Consider the following 19,791-nt stretch of genomic DNA (forward strand, 5'->3'; position numbering starts at 1 on the left):
TGTGTGTAATTTAATAATACGTGTATTTTTATATTAATATATGTACATATTAATATAAAAATAAACTTAGCATGACATTATATATATGATATATAGACATATATTATATAGGTATAATATATGTCTATATATCATATATATATATATATATATATATATATATATATATATATATATATATATATATATATATATATATATATATATACACATATATAATAAGATTTTTTTTTTTATTCACTATAACTTTAATTTTTTTTTGATTTTACACTGGCAGGGAGACTGCCTGTCAGCACAGACAGTCCCCCTGCAGGCAGATACTTGGACACCTATTGTGACCATGTGGTCGCCCTGTTAGGCGATCACATGGCCACAGGGGTCCTAATCCACCATGGGGAGACTGTCTGGGCTGCAGGCAGTCTCCCCACAACGGGAGCAACGCCGATCGCCGCCGGGGGAACGACGGCGATCGGGTAAGTACCTCTTAAATTTAGGACGGTTCAGGACCGTCGTCGGTCGGCAACGCAAAAATGCCGATGACGGTCCTGAACCGTCTAGCGTCGTTAAGGGGTTAAAAGAAGAAAACTACCACAACAAGAGGACATAGTCTTAAAGGGGCAAAGGTTTAAAAATATCAGGACATTTTACTTGACTGAGAAGATGCATGGAATAGCCTTCCAGCTGAAGTGGTTGAGGTTAACACAGTGAGGGAGTTTAAGCATGCGTGGGATAGACATAAGGTCCCCCATTCAGTTGTCCAAGTGCCTGTACTATGTGAGCTTTCCTCACAAGTCAGTTCAGCATGTTTCACGTGCATTGCTCCTGCATACAAGTATTTAAAGCGGCACTGTCATGCCGAACTTACCTTTCCTCAATCTCTTCCTCTTCTCACCCTCTCTCGGGATCTGTTATTCATTTCTTCCATTCTTCTTTAGTTTTCTTTAAAATCATAAGACAAAGTAGGGACTCTGTCTTATGGAGGATTCCTCCGCTTGACCAGCTCTGACCAGCGGAGGAGCAAAGTGTGCTTCATTTCCGCTGGTCAGAGCAATTTTCCCATGATCCCTAGCTTTCCTCCCAGTTCCCACAATGCTTCCTGTCAGTATTGCCGAAAGTCCTGTCACTTAGACAGAACGTCGGCAAAACTGCCGAATTGCATCCTAACAGAATGAGCACTGTTTCTCCATTGGTGTTAGGATGCAATTCGGTACTTTGTTCGTATCGGAATTTCATTCTAATGAATGAAACTCCGATCCTATTCATTGCTGTGGCTGCATCTTGCAGCCGCTTAGTAGATAACTCCCTAATTCCCACGGTATCAGGGAGCTATCTACTAAAAGGCTGAAAGACCTAAATTGGTCTTTCAGCCAAATTTACTAACACCAAGTAAAAATGACTTGGTATTAGTAAATAATATGCCCCTACTCGCTATACCGCGAGTAGGGGCATGTCTAGTAAGCAGTGAGCAGCCTGTGGCTGCTCACTGTAGAAAAAAAAAAAAAAATATTGCCCCCCACCCCTAAATGACGGGTGGGGGCCGTTAAGTAAAATAAGGGAGGGAGACCTATTGTCTCCCCCCCCCCCCCCGGCCCCCACCCCTGAGCGGTGGGTGGGGGCCATAAAGATAATGAGGGGGGGGGACCTACTGTCCTCCCCCCCCGGCCCCCACCCCTGGGTGGGGGCAATAATGTTAATAAAGGGGGGGGGACCAACTGTCCTCCCCCCCGACCCCCACCCCTGGGCGGCGGGTGGGGGCCATAAGAGTAGTAGGGGGGGGGGACCTACTGTCCTCCCCCCCCGGCCCCCACCCCTGGGCGGCGGGTGGGGGCCATAATAGTAGTAGGGGGGGGGGACCTACTGTCCTCCCCCCCGGCCCCCACCCCTGGCCGGCAGGTGGGGGCCATAATAGTAATAGGGGGGGGGGGGACCTACTGTCCTCCCCCCCCCCCAGGCCCCCACCCCTGGGCGGCGGGTGGGTGCCATAATAGTAGTAGGGGGGGGGACCTACTGTCCTCCCCCCCGGCCCCCACCCCTGGCCGGCGGGTGGGGGCCATAATAGTAATAGGGGGGGGGGAACCTACTGTCCTCCCCCCCCGGCCCCCACCCCTTGGCGGCGGGTGGGGGCCATCATAGTAATAAGGGGGGAGGGACCTACTGCCCCCCCCCGGCCCCCACCCCTGGGCGGCGGGTGGGGGCACTAAGTAAATCCCCCCCCATCAAGGTGACTAGGGGTGCCCAAGCCCCTAGTCACCCACCCCCCACCCAAATAAAAAATGCCCCTACCTACCCCCCTCACCCTAAAAAATAGTGAGGGGGGAATAAAATTGCTAACCTGTAAAGTAAAATTAAACTTACCATTCGACGTCTTCTTTTTTCTAAAATCTTCATTTTTCAGCCCCAAAAAAGGCCAAATAAAAAACCATCATAGCCGTCGAACTAAAAATAAAATAAAAAACCCGAGCGCAAAAAAAAAAACCCGACGAAAAAGAAAAAACCCGAGCGCACAAAAAATAATCCATCTTCACCCATGGAGGGCTCCGCGCAGACTGAGCTCCGCAGGGCGGGGCAAGGCTTATAAAGCCTTTCCCCGCCCTGCAATTAGCCTAAGAACACTCTGATTGGTGGGTTTAAGCCAATCAGAGTGCTCTTTGTCATTTTACAAGCGTGGGAAAGTTCTTTGGAATTTTCCCACGCTTGTAAAATGACACAGAGCACTGTGATTGGATGGCTTGAAATCCATCCAATCACAGTGCTCTGTGTCATTTTACAAGCGTGGGAAAATTCTTTGGAACTTTCCCACGCTTGTAAAATGACACAGAGCACTGTGATTGGATGGCTTGAAATCCATCCAATCACAGTGCTCTGTGTCATTTTACAAGCGTGGGAAAGTTCCAAAGAATTTTCCCACGCTTGTAAAAATGACACAGAGCACTGTGATTGGATGGCTTGAAATCCATCCAATCACAGTGCTCTGTGTCATTTTACAAGCGTGGGAAAGCTCCAAAGAATTTTCCCACGCTTGTAAAATGACACAGGGCACTGTGATTGGATGGATTTCAAGCCATCCAATCACAGTGCTCTGTGTCATTTTACAAGCGTGGGAAAGTTCCAAAGAACTTTCCCACGCTTGTAAAATGACACAGAGCACTGTGATTGGATGGATTTCAAGCCATCCAATCACTGTGCTCTGTGTCATTTTACAAGCGTGGGAAAATTCCAAAGAACTTTCCCACGCTTGTAAAATGACAAAGAGCACTCTGATTGGCTTAAACCCACCAATCAGAGTGTTCTTAGGCTAATTGCAGGGCGGGGCAAGGCTTTATAAGCCTTGCCCAGCCCTGCGGAGCTCAGTCTGCGTGGAGCCCTCCATGGGTGAAGATGGATTATTTTTTTTGTGCGCTCGGGTTTTTTCTTTTTCGTCGGGTTTTTTTTTTGCGCTCGGGTTTTTTTTTTTTTTTTTAGTTCGACGGCTATGATGGTTTTTTATTTGGCCTTTTTTGGGGCTGAAAAATGAAGATTTTAGAAAAAAGAAGACGTCGAATGGTAAGTTTAATTTTACTTTACAGGTTAGCAATTTTATTCCCCCCTCACTATTTTTTAGGGTGAGGGGGGTAGGTAGGGGCATTTTTTATTTGGGTGGGGGGTGGGTGACTAGGGGCTTGGGCACCCCTAGTCACCTTGAGGGGGGGGGGGGGAATTTACTTAGTGCCCCCACCCGCCGCCCAGGGGTGGGGGCGGGGGGAGGACAGTAGGTCCCCCCCATTATCGTTATGGCCCCCACCCGCCGCCCAGGGGTGGGGGCCGGGGGGGGGGGAGGACAGTAGATCCCCCCCCCTTATTACTATTATGGCCCCCACCCGCCGCCCAGGGGTGGGGGCCGGGGGGGAGGACAGTAGGTCCCCCCCCCTTGTTACTGTTATGGCCCCCACCCGCCGCCCAGGGGTGGGGGCCGGGGGTGGGGAGGACAGTAGGTCCCGTCCCCCCCCCCTATTACTATTATGGCCCCCACCCGCCGCCCAGGGGTGGGGGCCGGGGGGTGGAGGACAGTAGGTCCCCCCCCCCCCCCCCCTTATTACTATTATGGCCCCCACCCGCCGCCCAGGGGTGGGGGCCTGAGGGGAGGACAGTAGGTCCCCCCCTCATTCCCATTATGGCCCCCACCCGCCGTCCAGGGGTGGGGGCCGGCGGGGGAGGACAGTAGGTCCCCCGTCCCCCCCTTATTACCCTTTTTTTTTTTTTTTTTTTTTACAGTGAGCAGCCACAGGCTATAGCGAGGTGGTGGCATTGGGGAGATTTGAATCTCCCTTGTGCTATTATGGGGGTCATATTGACCCCCATAGAGTGAGGGGAGGACCTGGGGGGCTAATGAAGTGGTGGGGAGCTTCTGTCTTTACATAATGCAAGGAGGGAGCTGCACGCCGGTAGCTCCCTCCTTGTAATAAACTGAACGAACAAACTAACACTGATACACAGTGTTAGTTTGTTCGTCTGATTTTTTCTATTCATTCATTCGTCTGTCTGATGAATGAATGAATAGGTGAAATTCCCGTTCGCATGTCCAGATGTTTCACTGGGCATGTGCGGGAATCTCAGTCTGTCTAGTGTGGGTAGATGACGTGTCCCACAGGGACTTCACCTACCCACACAAAGATGGCGGCGCCCTGAATATAGATCGGGGCAGAAAATAAAGAATAAAAAATAGGTAATGTGGGGGGCTTAGGGGCATTTGGGGGTGACTAGGGGGTCAATTGGATGTAGTTGAGGCGGGAGGGGGGTTAAAAAAAAAACGGAATTCGGCATGACAGTGCCGCTTTAAGTGACTGGATATGGAAGAGATGCTTTCCAATGTTTGGAGTCAGGGTGCTATGTAAATATTCAAACTTCCCTTCTAAATACATTGTGTGTACTACAGAGAGAGACCCAGGATGATGTATTTCCCAAGTAAATAGGTTAGTCTCATAAAAGCAGGCATTGGGCTACTAGAAAATGACCTGCCAAAATGGGGTATAGTGGAGTTGTGGCAGGCTTATGCAATGCGTGACTATATACTGTAACTAAATGTCCTTTTTTTTTTTTTTTTAAATCAGGTAATTTTATAATACTACATTTTGTGAACCTTGAATCTGGTGCATAGTGAGTGCACTGGATAAATATATATCTTAATAATTGAAGTCCTAGTTTACTAGCCATGCCAGGCAATTTCTTTTTGTTCTTAATTAGGCTACATTTTCAGTCGCTGGTGGAAAGTAGAAATTATGAGCTAGGCCTAATGTGTGTGTTCACATATTAGTGGTCATAATTTATGAAGATTGGTGTGCCTATTTAGTAAGGTTTGACTACTTACTTGGGTGCCTTAATTTGGTTAGCTCTTCAGGGTTAAGCTGTGCCTAGGTAAGATGCAAAGATGCAAAACTACAACAGTTTGCTTATGGACAGCATATATCTGCTTTAATTACAAATTTATATTGCCAATTGAAAACCTCAAGTGTTTACTTAGCACTAGTATGTAAAGAAACATTTATTTTGTAAATGCAGGAAGGAAAGTTTCAGAACCTCTGTACGAGTTTATTTCTCAGAGAATTTTACCCATTACATTAACCCCCAAAGGACCAAACTTCTGGAATAAAAGGGAATCATGACATGTCACACATGTCATGTGTCCTTAAGGGGTTAAGTATTTATTTTTGTAAATTGCCAGTAAATCTTGTAACAGTGTTGCAATCAGGTTAGTGTACAGTGTATAAATAAACAAGGTAACACACTGGAGGGACCCAGCTTGTACAATGTATGTTTTACTGAATAAGCTTGTTGCATTGACGCTGCATACATTTTGCAGCAGTGATACAACTGCTGGATTTTGTCAGGGTATCACCTGCATGTAGCATCATACTCGATGTTAAACTGCTAGAAATAAAGTTTGCTATATATAGGATTCATAACTGTGATTCAACTTTATTACCTGAAGTTTACAAAAAGGGAGCATTGGATTTCATTCCTTTTTAGCACCAAGGACAAATAGAAAGCCGTACATGCTACATAGATCAACTTGGGAACATAGGATTCAAATTAACAAGAATAAGTTGCAAGGCACCAGTAAAATAAGGAAATAGTATGTGTACTCTGCTGCCCTTTCAATGCCTTTTATTTTTTATTTTTTTTATTTTTTTGTGTGTGTGTGTTTAAAAGTTTTGAAAGAAAGATTACACTTTCAGAACAAAGGTCATCTGTTGGGACCTGTTATCTAGCTAGTGTTGGAAAATAAGTGTTTGATGCATTCTTTTATATTTAGTTGATTTACTCCAATTTCAGTAATGTCAAATATGCAAAGATTTCTGAAGGAGCTTATCAGATCACTCACTGTTTCTATGAATTTTTGGAACAATCTTTTTTTTTTATTTTTTTTTATTAAATGGTTCTAGTTAACATTCAGAAACAAAAACATTGAGTCAGAAATGGTTTCACAGATGGAACAATATGTTACTAGACAAGGATGTGCATACATGTAAACAGGACTGCAAAAAGTAGATATCAATATTGTTCTAAAAAAGAGCAAAACACATTGTTTATTTTTCATTCCAGTTTGGAGGCAATCCCTTTGCTTCTCTTGTGAGCAATGCAGCGCCAAATGCCGGAAACCAGCCTTCACGTACAGAAAACAGAGATCCACTACCTAACCCATGGGCACCTCAATCCAATGCTGCAGGTTCTCCGTCCACTGCAGGTGGAGGAAATAGTCCTTCCACAAATACTGGCACTAACAGTGGCACCGCCTCTACACCTAGTTCAACAATGCCAAATTTGGCCTCAGGCGTTGGAGGTATGATGAAAATAAAGAACAGTTTGAAATGCAATTGCGTGCAGAGTATAAACATTTTTTAATACTGTTACTTTTGTAAAACCATATACAATATGTACAGAGCCATTTTTGTTCTGCTTGCTGCATATGACACTAAGCTAGGGTACAATGCCAGCTTAATCATCAATTATTCTCATCATTATCCACCGGTTGTTGTTTTTTTGTTGGCATCTAAAGCCAAACACAGTCAAACATTATACTCCTGATTCAGGGAGCACAAGTCTTTTTACAGTATTTTTTGAAACAGACAATACTTTAAAAGCTTCAACTACTAGATGTTTAGTTTATTTAAAAAAATTGGGAGGGGGAAATTACGGTTTAGGGGCAGTCAGTCAATGTTTTGGATAAAAGATTTTTTTTAATATATATATATATATATATATATATATATCTCTTTTGTAAAAACACTGCATCTTCACCTTTTTGTTTTGAAGGCGGTATGTTCAATTCTCCAGGTATGCAGAGCTTGATGCAACAAATCACTGAAAATCCTCAACTAATGCAGAATATGTTGTCCGCTCCATACATGAGAAGCATGATGCAGTCTCTTAGTCAGAACCCCGAACTAGCAGCACAGGTATGTTTTTTTTAATTTGTTTTCAGTAACAGGCACTTTTAGGAATACAGTAAGTCAATATTTTCCCTCCAGATTAGATGCCGTACAAACAACAGGGATATCCACCAGCACTTGACATAAAGTCTTGGGCAACTTGATAGATTTAAAAGTTAAACTCCTTATATCCCTCCCCAGATACTATAAAATCTTACTAAAATCCCAGTTCTTTGGCAGGTAAGGAATGAACTCATTGTTTTTAGTTTTTCGGGTTTTTTTCTCTGGGCAGCTGCTCTGACCGTGGATCCAGTTCTTCCCTTGCTGCATAGTGTTGGAATGCATGTCGAGCATCTGTGTTCCACAATCTTATTCTGCCCAAGTCCCGGAAATGGTGATGTGCGTCGGAACGCACTTGCTGACATTTTCTGGTGGTGGAACACACGTACCAGTTGCGATACATTCGATCAGGAAATCCCAGCAGCTACTATCTGGCAGGTTTGTCATGGTTTCAGAACAGTTGAAAGCTGACCTTTTTGGATACTAGGTCCGCTGCTATTCAATTAGCCCAGTCCTCTATGCCTTTTGAGCTGGTATTTAAATCTCCATGAATGAGCAAAAAAAAGAAACGCTGGGAACAGACAGAATCCTATTCAGACTCCTTTTACATGCTCTTAATTGGAGGATATTTCAGTTTCTTAGGATTAAGAATATTTTCTTGACAATAGTCAACATAAGCTTAAAGAATAATAAAGAGCTTGAAGGGGTAAGTTAAATAAACAGACCCACTAGCAGACCTAGTACCCTTGAAAGAACTGCTCTATTCTTGATAGGTTAAAATGCCTTAATTGAGAGCAAAAAAGAAACTATAATTTTATTAATCTCTAATGAGGCAAAAAAAAAAGTTAATAAACTAGTGAAGTGAAAAAAAAGAAAATAACCAGTGGTTAAAATAGGACCAACCATTGTATCAATGATATCCAAGTAATTTCAATGCAGTCTAGGACTGCTATTTTGTATAATGTTGCATATGTACGGTATGTAATATAATATTACATGCTTGTTTGTGTCTAGCATTGAATTGGATCTTAATCAGTGGGGTATATTGGTTAATGCTTGGTTATGGGAAGGAAGAGTATCATATTAGCTAGAGTCATAAGTGACTTAAAGTAGAGATATCTCTAATTGCCCGTATAAAAGACAAATCCTATATATACCCCATGGGGATGATAGATGGGTATTTACAAACAAAGGGAAAAGTGAGTAGCAGTAAGCCCCAGATTGAATGTTAAATCTACCGGGAAGCTAGCAATGATAAATTCAAAGTTGATAGATTCTTCCCTAATTATAATACCCCAGTAAGTAATGATACCGTAAGCTGGTATCTACATGTAGCAATATATAGTAAGCTAAAAAGGATAACTCACTCAGTGATATGTACCGCTGTGGAGATTTTTATACATAATAAGGGAGACAAAATATGGGCAGGGGTCGATTGGTATGATAACAAGTTGCCAAATTCGTCAGGAGCCTAAAGCAATGACTGCAGTGTCAGAATCCATCTAGGCGACTAGAACAACCAAAAAAAGAACACCCTTTCCCCCAAATGAAAAGCTAGTGCTCTATAGTTCAGCGGATATTTGTGAGAGTGGATAAAGCTTACATTCAAACGCTAACTAGTAAGGGTGAGTAAGCCTCAGATCAATCCTTACTATTATAGTGCTAGAGTAGATTTGGGGTATAGGATTTCCCTAGATTGATCGTAAAAGAAATGTCCAAACTGACTGTAATCCATATTGATAAGATACTCCGTGAAAATAATATTCCCCAGTATAACCCCCCTGAAAGGGAGGAAAAAATAAATAACGGTGGTTCTAATAAAAACGTCCGCAGTAACGGGAAACTAACCTCAACGCACTTTTCGGCGATGCCATACACCTTTGTCAAGCTCAGATTGCACAGTTGGGGAAAAAGACCACCTTTCCCATTGGAGATTCCAGTGAACTGCAGAATGCAATAGATAAGAAGGCTGGATCAACTTTACGTAAATTATATGCCACTTTTTCTGCTCAAAGTAAAGCTTTTATTGCATGAACTTCAGATCCTAAAGCTCAACGTATTTGTCTAGATTCCCTAGAAAAGGTGTATATGGAAGATTGCAAGGAAAGATCCTTTGAATCAAAATGGCTTCAGATTTTCTTTCTTCGAATTCTTATTTAGACGCTCTCAAAATGTCAACTAAATCTATGGGCCACTCCTAGATTTACTATAATATCTGTTACCTGTGATGCCCACCAAGATAGGTGAAGGTACAAATATCAGAAACAGAAAATGTGCGTTTGTCTCTCCTTGGCGCTTTATCAACATAAAATAGTGAACCCCTCCACCACATTTAAAAAGGCTGGAGGGAGAAAAGCCGTCCCCTCCCAGCTTTATTGAACGAATATTGTGAAACACCCTTTCTGTGCCTTAAAAAAAATTTCTACAAGGGAAATTGAATTACATTTCCAAAGATGGATGACAATACAAATCATTTATAGGGAAACAAATGGTAACATCCATAAATAAAATAAATAAGAACATTGCAAGTTCTAAATGTTTTAATTTAAATGGCATTCGCTACACTGGGGATATACTACCACAGGCAGTTGGGTCCTTTCTATTATAAGAGGATACCAAGTAGGGTTGAACATCCTTTCTCCGCGAAAATGTCTCTGTTTGACTGTTCATTCTCTCGGCTACAGCCCTGTTTACAGAAGTACACATTCTTTTGAGGACAAAAGTCATAGAAAATGTTCCTTCCACTGAATATTTGTCAGTAACCTGTTCAAAACATTTTGGTTCAAAAACCAGACAGGTCTTTCAGGCCTATCCTAGACCTAAAAGAAGTAAATTGTTTCATCAAGAGGAGCAAATTCCTTCATGGAAACCATCCAATCAGCCACTCATATGATTCAGAAAGGAAATTGGCTGAGTTCATTAAGGACAAGAAAGACATTCTCCTGCATTACCAGTTCAGTTCCATTTTTTTCCAATTACTAGTGGTCATCAGTTTTGTTTTTTTTAAGGGAACGAAGGTCTCAATTTTGTTCCACACTTAGATACTCGTCACAACTTCCTCAAGAGAAAAAAAACTACAAGATCTAGAAGCCGCCTCGATTTGCCTAAAATTACACAGATGAATTTTTTTTTTTTTTTAAATTCTTTATTTTTGCAGTGCGCTTAAACAATACAGGTAGGCCTGAGGTGCACCGAAAGCAATCTTCTGGCTGCTCCCACGTGTAACATGCGGGGTAAATGATTAGCAGGCACAATTTTTATATTTAAACATGTTTAAGTAGTACAACATTGATGCTACGCTTGCAAATGTAAATATAGCCTGCAAGCAGACTTGGGTTGTGCGTGAGCTAGGTTCACTAGTGAGGAATGACACAAATGTTGCAGTGTGAAAATGCTAGGTACAGCTCTCAGCTAGAGCCTATGTGTCTGATAAGTGCGTAACAGGTTGCTATTGGCGTTAAAGGTTAGAAATGTGTAATCAGGAAGCAATATAGCTGAAAGGCCTCGAGGGCCTAACGTGAGGCTTGATGGTTGATATTCTAGGGGAGGTAACATTATATGGCTATCAGTGTGCCGATGAGACAAATACATGTCTATGTAGCAGTTAAGACTAAAGTAGACAAATAAATAAACCATTGCCCTGTCTTCTCAAAGTGAGTGACTGTAGAGTTAGTACAGCTTTGGTGCAGCTGAAACCCAGTGGCTGACATGGAAGCATTTACACAGTACAATGACTATATTCTAGTCCAGATAAAGGTAAGGCACACCAGGAAGATATGTCTCCGCGAGGTTCCGATTTCTGTCTAAGAAATAATAAGTACAACATAACAAACGCCCTCCTAGATCTTAGTACGCTCAGTCGGAATTTGAAACGGCAGGTAGGTTAAGCAAATTATCGCAATTAAACCAGCTGCCACAGCCAGGACATATACAACATACATTGAATGTGTCATGGGGGTACGTAAGTGATATACTTTAGGCTCGGTCAGATGAGCAAGACCTCTACTGGGCAGAGGCATCTGACTGGACTGTGTTACAGATCTCGGCTCGTAGTTGGTGAAGTCGGGTGGTCGGTCCTAAGGTGATGGATCCAGGGGGGTGATGTGCGGAGGCCAGTGTCAGGGGTTAGTGATTTGGGTACGGCCTGGGCTGTGTGGGTGGTAAATTAGCTTAATGCGGTGTTGGCGCGCTGTTATCGCCTGGGCAGTATTCTGGGCTTGGTTAGTTTAACGCCCCTGTGTACAGGTTAAATGGCATAAGGATCCACTAAGGGTTCAGAGGCTGGGGGGGGGGGGTGAAATAGCTTGCGTTTTGGGTCCTATTGACCTTTGTCGGTGGCTTGAGGGCTTTGGCAGGTGTCAACTAAGTAATAAACATAAACAGGTGGTAATATTTACAACAAGCAATTTAGCGTAAATAAGTGTTCTCTCAGGTTGCGGCCATGGCACGCCTGTCAGCCGGGACAAATGTGGTAACCCTGAGGTGCTTCGTGCGGCTGGCCTGGTCAGAGCGTCCGGCGGGAGGCCGAGAGTTGCTAGCAGTGCGTTGGCCTCCTCCAGGTCTCGCACCTCATGAGGAATATTGTCCTGCGTGACTAGTAGTTTCCAAGGCGAACGCCATCGATAGGGGATGTCCCTATTTTGGAGTGCTGATGTGAGAGGTTGCAGGGAGTTTCTCCATTTAAGTGTCTCCTTGGAGAAGTCGTTGTAAAATGTCAGCGCCGTATTTTCAAATTGGTATGGCGACCTCCCCCTCAGTGCCGCCATGACTGTCGCCTTGTCTCAACACTATGTTGCCTGAGGCCGATTCTGGTGCTCTCCGGGGTTTTGGGATACGGAAGGTCCCCTCCACTTGGATGGCCTTGGCCTGTTTGGGGGTCAGTATAGCGCAGAGCAGTCTCCGTGCCATGTGCGGGAGTTCTGCCTCTGCTAGGTCGTCGGGTACTCCCCTTATCTTGATATTATTGCGGCGTCGTGCATCCTCCAGTAAAGCAAAGCGCTGCTCAAAAGATAGTTGTTGCTTCTTAAGACATCTAACTTCTTCTTCCAATGCGCCGAGCTGTGTGAGTTGCTGCTTAGTTGTCGTTTCAACAGACTCAATGCAGCCTACAAGGCCCACTAGGTCGGAGCGCAATGCGGCGACATCCGCCTGAAGCGTTTTCTGGAGGCCTGACAGAAGGTCTTTTAAGGTGGCCGTGGTCACAGGCTGGGTGTCAGCACTTTGAGGTATCGCCTGGGCACGATGTGGAAGCGGTGAGAGGGGTGTACTCCCGTCTAGGAGTGAGTCTCCTGATGTGTCTGAGAAGTCATCATAATCGGCGGCCATTTAAGGTCCAGTAGCGCCATGCGCTTGTCTTAAAAGATCCGCGATGTTCATGCTGATCTTGGGTTTTTCCGGTTTGAGCATCTTGCTCTTTCGACCCATGGTGAGTGTGGGAGACTCTGCCACCGTTTTTGGGTCACAGTGAGAATTTTAGTGCGGGTATATTCCCTGGTTAGTACGGAGCCCATGCGATGGGCGTCCGTCTAGCTCGGCTGCTCAGCTCCGCCCCCCACACAGATGAATTTTAAACCTAGAAGAATCAGAGCTGGTTTAAACCAGATGTATTACATGTTTGGGTTAATCATAGACTGTATGAAATTATGCTTCTGCAGCATCTTGCCTATGTCCCGACTCGGCCATTGCACCGGGTTGGGGATTTTGAGAATTTCGCCCATGCTTGGTAAGTTTTCTGTAGGGACAGGGCGGATATATCAGTGTCTTCATTCGGATATTATGGCATCGATAGATGCAGGAACATCTGCAGCGGGAAATGTGAAGTCAAGTAGAGTTGGATGGCCCCTGTATCTGGCTGAATTTAGCAATGCCGTGCTAGCATTTGTTCAAGCTCGCTGGCAAAGTTCACCCCGTGTAAGGTTTTATACTTTGTCAGGAGGAGGAGCTTAACTTTTTAATTTATCTAGTTGCCTGCCTTCCTGTCCAGTTGGTGGATATCTCTGTTGTTGTTTGCACTGCCTCTAATACTAAGGAAAAATAAATTTACAATAAGTAAAATTTGGCCTTTCTGTGGTCCCTTGTGCCGTGGGTGAATGGAAATTGACCCCTTACAAAGTTACCTGGATGGGAAGGTCAAACATCCATCACTACTTTTCACATGCAGCTACCAGAGTAAAGCAGACAACTGTTTCTTAGTGGACCAGAGCTACTGCTGGTGGTAAAAAGCTATGTCACATGGAGCTTTATTAACAATTACTAGTCAACACTGTTCATTAATGCTTGCAATCTGATGTAATGTAACATCATATCCCTGGTGCATAGGCTATCACTGATTAGTATTAATGCATAGTAGCTTATAGTGAGGGGGGATAGTGGATATAACTAGTACAGTGACGGGGAAGGGTTTGTTTAATGTGATAGGATGAGAAATGGTGTATATGTAGCTTTGAAAAGGTTTACAAGGATTTAACGGAGATGTCAATTTTATTTAAGTATTCAGTATAGTAACAGTTTTACAGTTACTAGTCTGAGACGCACCCGTAGTAAAATACAACTAAGATTTATTTTTCTCCTGTGGTGATGGTGTAAATCTGCATAAAACTGGCAAGTAAGATTTTCTGCTATGGTTTTCTGCTATTTCTGTTGAAAACGAAATAATGTATTTTCAGATGATGCAAAATAATCCCCTTTTTGCTGGAAATCCTCAACTGCAAGACCAAATGAGACAGCAGCTACCAACTTTCCTACAGCAAGTAAGTGTGGTATTAACTGGACAAAAGTTGACTAAATATCTGTATTTAGATATTCCTGTATCTGATATATCTGTATGTTAATTTCACTGATTACTTTAGCAGTTTCTATTAAGCATATTCATTAAGCTCCAAATTGCAGAATTTAGAAAATGACCTTTAATTGACCATTAAAAGGAACGTTCCTTTTAGAACGTTTGACTTCTTTCCTAGGGTTTGCCAGGCTCTCTTCTCAAATTTTCTCTTCATCTTTCAGAGCCAGAAACTCCTGCTTGGAGCTTCCAGAAGGTCTCCTGAGCGAAGACCTGCTGTGCAGGGTCAGCTCATTGGCTGGATCGTTAGCCAACAAGCTAAGCTAAAGCAGAGAACTTCCATCTTTTACTCAAGAAGGCAGGGCACTCCTGGCACCATAACACCTATGGCACTCTGTAGTTGTTATATTGCTTGGAGTGTTCCTTTAAATTGCTGTTTTCAGATTTATTTATTTCTCTCTTAATGTGCTAATTCTAGACATAGCAAATCAGTGTTAACTAACCTCTCTTTGTATTCCATACAAAGTATACAATTAAGACTCAATTCAAGGAAATAATTGATCTCAAATTGGTGCATTCATAGGCACATATTGGAGTTCTGGCAATCTGCTTTTTGCATATAGTGACAAAAAAGCAAAATATATACCCAATTAAAAAGCATCCTTGGTTAAAATCACAAATATAAATTACACCATAGGTGGCAGTTTGACGGTTAAATGAGCATTTTTGGTGCATTTTTCTACCTTCACAGATTCAGTAAAATATACAAATATTTATTGTTTGGTAATGGTGTCAGAGAATTGTGTGGGAATTTGTCAGTAAACAATTTTCATATATTGTAAGGTCATTATCAACCTATTGGTCATGTAACATTTTGTAATAGTCTCATTTATTATTAATTTCTCCCCCTTTATAATATGTGTAAATCATTGCGGAATCGGTTGGTGCTATATAAATGGCTATAAATAATATTGTCTTGAATGATTCAGTTGCATTTCTGGTCCGAAATGGAGACATTCATATAGATTCTAATTTGAGCCAGTTCAGAAATGGTCTGGCACTGTTTCTCGGTTTATTGAATTTGTCTGGTACTTACAAATGGGAATGTTTAACTTGCCTCTACCAATTTTGGATTTGTGAAGCTAGTAATGCAGAATGAGTTTAGCTCGTAATTTAGTTTTCTGTTTACTTTACTGTTCCGACTTCTTCCCCTATGAAGATAATCTACAGTGTGCTTGATCTTGCAGATGCAGAATCCTGACACATTATCAGCAATGTCAAACCCACGAGCAATGCAGGCTTTGCTGCAGATTCAGCAGGGGTTGCAGACTTTGGCAACAGAGGCTCCGTCACTTATACCAGGGTAAACTGAATAGTTAAGCCATGTTTTTCACTCAAGCTTTTTTTTTTTTTTTTAGTGTACTTGTCTATCTTTTAAATAAGAGGCTGTCGTCTACCTATCATCTGGTAATCTCTCCGCACACACTTTAATTCTGACCGCTACCTACGCTTATTCTCAGCTTTTTATTACATATGTGCACGCAGACACATAAGGCATCTAATCGCATATATGTTATAAAATTATCTTAACAGAACAGGCAGACTTAAGCACGTAATTTTCCTAGCAAGCAGACATCTTTGTTATAATATTAACCTACTTTCACATCTACTTTACAGGATAAGTGAACAACATGGATTCCAGTGTCCATGTCGCAATATAATTTTGGATATTAATGATTAACGGTTCTTGTTTGATATTGTCCGTATGCCCGACCAGCGTGTGTGACGGAGGTTTTTTTATTTATTTCTTTTAAATCATGACATGGTGTAATATGTTGTGGTGTTGTTCATCCGTGGTTGTATTTACCTAATTGTAAGACCTGCTAAGGAAAAGATGATGATTGTTATGTCATAATATGTAACCATATAGTTCAAAAAGGGTGTACTTTTTTGTTTAATGTTAACATAATGCTGAGTTTTCTTTGTGCTTGTAGTGTTAATCCTGGGTTTGGAGGTTTGGGGAACACAGTCCCAGCAGCGCCAACAGCTGTTCCAAATCCAGTGCCCCCTGAAAACACAAGTCCTCTGTCTGGATTATCTGAACCAGGGCACCAACAGTTTATCCAGCAAATGCTACAGGCCCTTTCTGGTGCTAACTCTCAGGTATGAAAAGATAAATGCCTTTTCTGTTCAATATTTCAAATATACTCACATAAAAATAAAATGATAAATGATCGGGAAACTTTTATTGCTGTTTCTGTCCTTATATTTGCCGTTTAAATACAGAATCCAGTAAAACAGAATAGTGTAGTTGCAAAGTATCATTCTTGCATTTCCGTTTGTACTTTCATATTGAAACTAAAACTATATCGGTAAGCAAACCCCTATTGTATTAATGTATTCTACAGATAGTGCATTAATAATTCAAAAATATGTAACTTTAAAATTTAGTGATTCTGCTTGTATCTACAAACGAATGACCCACCCCTCCCCATCCAACATCAGGTTTTTTTTTATTCTTGTCTATTGGGGGTCTGTTCGTATCCCATAAATTATTGTTTAGCAGGTTGTTAATATTATTTATACAGTGCCATCTAAATCTGCAGCTCTTTACATTAGAGCAAGTAGTTTATCCCCCAGCAGCTCCTCTCTCCAAACTTATCGCAAACATATCACATTTGTTATCAGTTTACACACAGCCCAGAGCACTATTTTAGTGGACCAGACCTTGTGCTCTGATCCAGAAGACCAATATTAATATAAAGCATATGGAAGTGAGCATTTTTACAACTTGCAACTTTCAGAGTGCCATTAGCAGTATTACTTATGCAATTTTTCAAAGTTTTGATGGTGCTTAGTGACTTTTTAAAGGCACCAAGACCACTTCATCCCAATGAAGTGGTCTGGGAGCAGTGCCCCTGTCATTTTAACCAAACCGTGTAAGACATTGCTGTAAAGTACATACAGCAATTTTTCCATTGCAGGACTAAATACACCTCTTGTGGCTGTCTTCTTAACAGCCATTTGAGGTGCTTCCCCTGTGGAGTCATTCAGCATGTTCTCACACCTCACTTCCTCTAAATGCTTCTCAATGAGAGCATTCAGTTGGAGGGGCACAGCACTCGCCAAGCATGTACTTTTCCTTCACCAGTGCTCCTCTATGAGGAGCACTGGATTGGACAAGAAGATAAAGAATTGATGCATAACTGGAATAAGGTAAGGTAAAACCTTTATTTATTTTTTTTTATTTAATTATTTTTAATTGGAGGAGGGGTGAATCTTTATTGTGAGGAGTACATGGTGGCATTAGGAAGAAATGTTTGTATTCCTAATGCTATAGCTTTTCTGGAAATTCTCCCAAAATAAATAAGATTATTCTGTTAAAGAAGCAAGAGTCAGAATTCCAGCCCAGGTGTGTACTTGGGTTACATTGTACAGCGCTACGGAATCTGATGGCGCTATATAAATAATACAATGATAATAATAATAACTTAGGATGGAAATGCATTTAGGCACCTCCGGACCCATCTTTTTAGATTAGCATGAACTCTTTACTGCCACTGTCCCTAGATGTAAAACTGCATAAGTTAATTCAATGCTTTCTTTCGGGGGCTTCTGCGGTAGCGCCTCTTTTGACTGTCAGGAACGCAGTCACTAAGACTTGGGCTTATCCTTGCAGTGTAACATCGCAGTTTCTTAAAAATTGCAATGTTTTACATTGCAGGATTAAAACCAAAGTACCACTGCACCCAGACCACTTCATGGTCTTTTAATAATATGGGGCTTATCCTTAAAATGTTGAGGTGGTTCTTCATAGTGAACATTTTAACAACCCTTTCTTAATGTCAAACAAACATCTGAGTAGTAGGTTTGCCAGAGTCCAACACTAAAATATTGACCATACCTAATGTAAATTGTGTTCAGTTTTTTTAATCTCACAAGTGCATTCTGTTTTCTCATTTTTTTGTATGCTACAACATATGATTTTATGTTATGTTCTTTTTATTATTTAATTCTGCCCAGATTCAGAATCCAGAAGTAAGATTTCAACCGCAATTGGATCAGCTCAGTGCAATGGGATTCCTAAACCGGGAAGCTAACTTACAGGCTTTAATAGCAACTGGAGGAGACATCAATGCTGCTATCGAACGACTACTGGGCTCTCAACCATCATAGCAATCCTTTCCAGAAACAAAATGTAATTTATTTTTGATAATGGCTCTTAAGTCTCAATAATACACCTGCTTTATTTCAGTTTGACTCAAGGAATTCCTTCTCATAACAAACTTAAGCCCCATAAAATTACGTTGGGATGAAGTGCCGTAGTTTATCTGAAACAGTGGGAATCAAAGCTTTTCATTTGACAGTGTTGCATGCATCAGACACCACTTTCTCCCCATTCCCTGCTGCATTGCTTGTGATTTTAAAATAGATGCTGCAATTGGGTTAACCAATCTTATTTAACCTTTCAGATGCCTAACAGGATTCTTTTTAAATCAATAGCCTCTCTGTAGTAATTTATGTAGATACCAAACTACACAGGAAAAAACATAAGGTTATAATTAGTGATACATTATCGCTTTTTGTGACTTTGGCATGTATTTTTGCTAGCGCAATGCTGTAATATTCATTCTGCTTATCTTTTTTTTTCTTTTTCCTTTTTGTCAGTTCAGAAGGCCCTTTATCTCCCTGCCCTGCCAGGTAAATTTAAAAAGATAGTAAATTAAAATGATTCACTAATTTTGCAGCAGTATATTGAAAGTAGTCTTGAGAGCACACCCTGCATACAAACGTTCATTTAGAAAAATATTGTGTAACCGCAAGACTTTGTAAGAGAAATATAGTCACACAGACAAATGTAACAGCGTCTTTTACTAAAAGTCCATCAGTTCATGTAGATTTTACATTAATCTAGCGGCGTCGGTTGACGAGAATGTTCTGTTCTTCATTGATGGATTTTAATCAGCCCTTTCAGTGTGACTTGCGTGTTTATTTTGGCATAATACTAAGTTACACTTTGCACTGTCCCGCAACCTTCCTGCTTCTGAAGTAACTGAAACCTCTTTGTGTTCGACCAGAGGTGACGCTCTGTGTGGCCTAACTTTCACCATAACTTCAGGGTTTGAAAGTGTCATGTAATATTCTAATAATTTTTAACCACATTGTAAAAACCAATTTATCTTGAGTTTTTATCAATAGTTCTTTCTCCTGTGCACAGGTAATAAATGCCAATAATTCTTTCGTTCTTTGTACGGTGTTTTTATTTTCAATCACATTTTTCAAGATCATGTGGGTTTTTTTTGGGGTTTGATTTAAGGAGCCACAGGATTTTCGTAAGCCCTGCTTTATCACAAAATGATGAATAATTACAGTATAATGTTGAACGAGGAAATCTGTTAAGTTAATAAAGTTATGGATTATTTAAAGTGTGCCTGTCGTAATATATTAAGCTCCCATTAAGATCAGAAGTCATCTTCCTAACTGTCAATTTTCAGATCATATTTCTGCAAACACATACCAGTGTAATTAAAATTATAAAGTTGCACA

The 19,791-nt window shown here is 41.6% G+C and overlaps 1 protein-coding gene across 3 annotated transcripts in view; it reads left to right on the forward strand.

The window, feature by feature from the left end:
* The window catches only part of UBQLN1 (ubiquilin 1), a 37,956-nt gene extending 18,470 nt beyond the window's left edge, over positions 1 to 19,486 (forward strand). For all 3 annotated transcript variants that reach the window (XM_063455001.1, XM_063455002.1, XM_063455004.1), the window contains exons 7-12: positions 6,580 to 6,817; positions 7,291 to 7,433; positions 14,132 to 14,215; positions 15,492 to 15,607; positions 16,239 to 16,407; positions 18,268 to 19,486. In XM_063455001.1, the coding sequence (XP_063311071.1) occupies positions 6,580 to 6,817; positions 7,291 to 7,433; positions 14,132 to 14,215; positions 15,492 to 15,607; positions 16,239 to 16,407; positions 18,268 to 18,420 (903 nt within the window). In that variant the 3' untranslated portion in view covers positions 18,421 to 19,486. The remainder of the gene's footprint in view (positions 1 to 6,579; positions 6,818 to 7,290; positions 7,434 to 14,131; positions 14,216 to 15,491; positions 15,608 to 16,238; positions 16,408 to 18,267) is intronic.
* The last annotated feature ends 305 nt before the right edge of the window (positions 19,487 to 19,791 follow it).

Source organism: Pelobates fuscus, chromosome 5, assembly GCF_036172605.1.
Source record: "Pelobates fuscus isolate aPelFus1 chromosome 5, aPelFus1.pri, whole genome shotgun sequence".
In the NCBI taxonomy this organism is placed as follows: domain Eukaryota; kingdom Metazoa; phylum Chordata; class Amphibia; order Anura; family Pelobatidae; genus Pelobates; species Pelobates fuscus.